Consider the following 3,675-nt stretch of genomic DNA (forward strand, 5'->3'; position numbering starts at 1 on the left):
GTGACTGAAGGGCTTCTGAGGGTGGAAGTTTAGGAAGCTCTGGGATGGTCACACCCGCCCCTTCATCCTTCCTGTGATATGGACAGTCAACAACTTTAAGCTGACGATGACAACAATATCTTCAAGACCTTATGGGATCATTACCAAATCCCTGATAACATTCTAATCCCTTTGCCTGGAAAGTTTGAAAAATGCTACTTTTGGTGCTATAGACCCTAGCATATCTCCTTGGCTAAGGGGATATATCACTTCGCAGTGAGGAAGAAGTCGCTTAGGTTGGTGTCAGACATGCTCGACTCCAATAGAAATTGGAAGAGTAGATATTTTTTTGTTTAAGGGACAGACTGGGTATGCTGTCAAGAAGAGTGGGTGACGATGCCTTATGGCTTTGACAATACTTGGGGTATCATCAAGGATTCAGGTTTAGTACCATCTGCATTTTCACTTTTTCTTTATTTATTTGTTTAGGTGTTTAATGTCATTTGCTTTTTCTCTTTTTCAGCCATCGTTCGTCCACCCATAACTGACGAGCAAGAGGCTTTCATACATCGGGTGCTTAAGATCCCTTTTAACGAATGGAAATGCAGGGGCCTGATCACCCTTGACACGTTGCATGCCTACTCTGGTGGTCTTGTGCCGATGCCTGAAGCCCGTAGACTGAACACTTATTCTCGTCGGCATAAGTTCTTACATCTTGGCTCTTTCCTTTCATTTTCTTCATACTTATGCCTGCTTATCTAACGTTTGTCTTTTACCCTTTTACAGAAATGGAGACAGCGAAACAAAGGGCTTTGATAAGGGCGTCAGTCGTGGTACGCAAGCTGAAAGAGAAGGACCTCAACGTCAGCTCCTAAGGTCACTGGCAAGGGATCGTCCAAGTGAAAGAGTGACGGGAATGATGACCATCTGCTTAAGAAAGGATCGGGACTCCTTGTAGGTGACAAACAATTAAAGAAGTCGTCGCCTCCTAAACCTAGCCATGGAGCTGGTAAGGGTTTAATGATGGCGATGGGTCCTTTCACCCAAGGAACTGTTTGTCATCTTCTCACGCATAAGGAACATGCTGTTGAGATGGTTGAGTCAATCATCAAAGAGAGGGACTTAGACCCTTGTGCTGAGCAGACGACAGAAGACTTGGGAGCGTCGGGTCTCTTTGACCTTTCTAGGGTACGTTTTTCTCAGTCTTTCTTCCACTCCGTTGTTCATTCATTGGTTGATGGTTGTCTTGATTTTAGGTGTTGATGCATATGAAGGCGCTTCAAGATAGGAGCGTCACCTAGGAAGGGGTGATTAGTTGGCTTCGGAAGCATCAAGATATTCAAAACAAGGAGATGGATCAGTACAAGGAGGCTGTCTGCACTCTTAACAAGGAGCTGATGACTGTTATTGAAAAACTAAAGTAGGAATCCAATCTCTTAGAGAAGGCATTGAAGGCCAAGGAAAGCTTGGAGACAGAGCTGATGACCCTTTGTGAACAGACGAAGAAGGCTAAAGCCGATGCCATGGTGGACTTTAAGGCCTCGCAGTCTTTTATTGAAGTGTGCACCGTCTACTATGGTGAAAGTTTTGATGACTATCTGAAACAGGTTGGGTTCGTCTATCCAGGCCTTGACTTGTCCAAGGTTTCCATGGATAAGTCGTTGCCGACAACTCCTGCAGGTGGTGATTCCTTTAGTGATGAGATTGACGACTCTACTCATACTGAGCAGGATCCAAAAGATGATGGCGTGGTCCTTGCTCAACCTGCTGTTGAGGGACTCGTCGCTTCGTTGGTCCCGTCTACGGAGGACCCTCCTACAAAAGATGCCGAGAATCCTTCAGCCAAAGATGGAGAGATCCTTTCTACCAAGGATGTCCAGAATATTTAGCTTAGTTTGAATTTTTATTTTTCTTGTATCTCATTTTTAGACAATATTAAGTGCCCTTTTGTTTTTGGGCCTCGTTTGTAAACACTTGATTTTATTTATGGTGTCTGTTTAATATTTTACATTCGCCGCTTTTAGTATGCTCTTGTTATGTGTTTTCTTATTTTAAGATATGCGTATGTCCATCCACCTTGGGACTCGTATACATGTTAGGATGTACCTGTCCCTTAAAGGACTTGGTTAATAATTGGGATGAACCCATTCACTTGTAGACTTAATAATGAGCTTGTCCACTTATAGACTATATAATTCCAAGGCATCCCTATGGGATGAACTCGTCCACTTTTGGATCTAATAATGAATTCATCCACTTGTGGACAATAATTTCAAGGCATCCTCGTGGGATGAACTCGTCCACTTGTGGACCTAATAATGAATTCATCCATTTGTGGATTTAATAATTTCATGGCATCCCCATGGGATGAACTCGTCCACTTGTGGGCCTGACAATGAACTCGTTCACTTGTGAACTTAATAATTTCAAGGCATCCCCATGGGATGAACTTGTCCACTTGCGGGCCTAATAATGAATTCGTCCACCTGTGGACTTAATCATAGATGTAGTTTTGTAAAGACATATACATACATAGGTCATATCTGAATAACTCCTCTTATTGTGATAAATGCGTGCATAAGTAAAAAAATTGTTCTTGAAAGAATAAAAAGCTGCCCTTTGAGCGTAAAAAGTACTGTAGATAGTAAAAATTAACTAAAATGAAGTAAATTGGAAATGAGAAGTATTGTTGTTCGTGTCATCGTCTACTTGTAGTATCTTTTTAGGTACTCCGTGTTCCATGGGTGGTGCAACTTCTATTTGTCTAGCGTCTCTAGGTGGTAGGTGCCTTTCCTTTTCCAAGAAGTGATTCTGTAGGATTCTTCCTATTCTCATCTATTAGGTTGAGCTATAGGTGTATGGCTTCATCATTCCTATTCTCATCATAGTTCTCCACTTTGTAGCTTAGTAGTTCGACCTCGGTTGGGATGACGGCCTCGCTCCCGTACGCTAGTAGAAATGGTGTCTCTCCTATACGTGTCCTGGCTGTTGTCTTGTATGCCCATAGTACACTTGGAAACTCTTCTAGCTATATATCCTTTGCCCCCTTGAGTCGAGTCTTGATGATCTTGAGCAAGGATCAGTTCGTAAACTCAACTTGTTCGTTGGCTTGATGGTGGGTGGATGAGGAATAGTGATTCTTGATTCCCAGTTGTGAGCAAAAATCTCTGAACGAGTCATGTTTGCTACGGGGCTTAGACTACCATTGACGGCTTTGCACCGTTAGCTGGCTAATTTTTTAGGTCTATTCGTCAGCCAGATTGCCCCGAATGCCTGGAGGATATTTATAAGTATTGAGGTTTTATGGGGTTGTCTGAGCGGAGGGAACCGCCAGCTTTCCGTTGACGAGTTCTTTTATTGCTACAGACCTTAGCACATCGTGTCTTCCAAGGGGACTTATCATTTTACTGCCCAGGAGAAGGGTTTGAAACTAGTGTCTGATATGCCAGACTCTAACAGGAACTGGAAAGGTAGATATTTCTCTGTTAAGGGGACGGAATGGGTGTGTCGTCAGGAAGAATGGGAGACGATGCCTCGTGGTTATTTTGACAATACTTGGGCTTTCATTAGGGATTCAGGTTAATTCTGTCTGCTCTTCTTCCTTTGTTTTTTTTTTTTTTTTAATGCTTCTAACACCGTCTATTCCCTTGTTTTCAGCTAGCACTCGTCCTCACATAACTGACGAGCAGGAGGAAT

At 42.9% G+C, this 3,675-nt stretch overlaps 1 protein-coding gene across 1 annotated transcript; it reads left to right on the forward strand.

The window, feature by feature from the left end:
• Window positions 1–356: 356 nt before the first annotated feature.
• LOC115959226 lies at window positions 357–1,248 on the forward strand. Its single transcript, XM_031077558.1, has 3 exons — window positions 357–421; window positions 503–683; window positions 766–1,248. Exons 1-3 carry the CDS (start codon window positions 376–378, stop codon window positions 935–937), a joined length of 399 nt encoding a protein of 132 aa, XP_030933418.1. The 5' UTR covers window positions 357–375; the 3' UTR covers window positions 938–1,248.
• The last annotated feature ends 2,427 nt before the right edge of the window (window positions 1,249–3,675 follow it).

Source organism: Quercus lobata, chromosome 9, assembly GCF_001633185.2.
Source record: "Quercus lobata isolate SW786 chromosome 9, ValleyOak3.0 Primary Assembly, whole genome shotgun sequence".
Lineage (NCBI taxonomy): Eukaryota > Viridiplantae > Streptophyta > Magnoliopsida > Fagales > Fagaceae > Quercus > Quercus lobata.

What these genes read in the sequence shown, in the direction of transcription:
- LOC115959226 (XM_031077558.1), top strand. Translation starts at nt 376, where the DNA reads ATGCCTTATGGCTTTGACAATACTTGGGGTATCATCAAGGATTCAG. An exon ending in GGGTATCATCAAGGATTCAG is followed by an intron (nt 422 to 502) that starts GTTTAGTACCAT and finishes TCTCTTTTTCAG; the next exon opens with CCATCGTTCGTCCACCCATA. An exon ending in ACTTATTCTCGTCGGCATAA is followed by an intron (nt 684 to 765) that starts GTTCTTACATCT and finishes ACCCTTTTACAG; the next exon opens with AAATGGAGACAGCGAAACAA.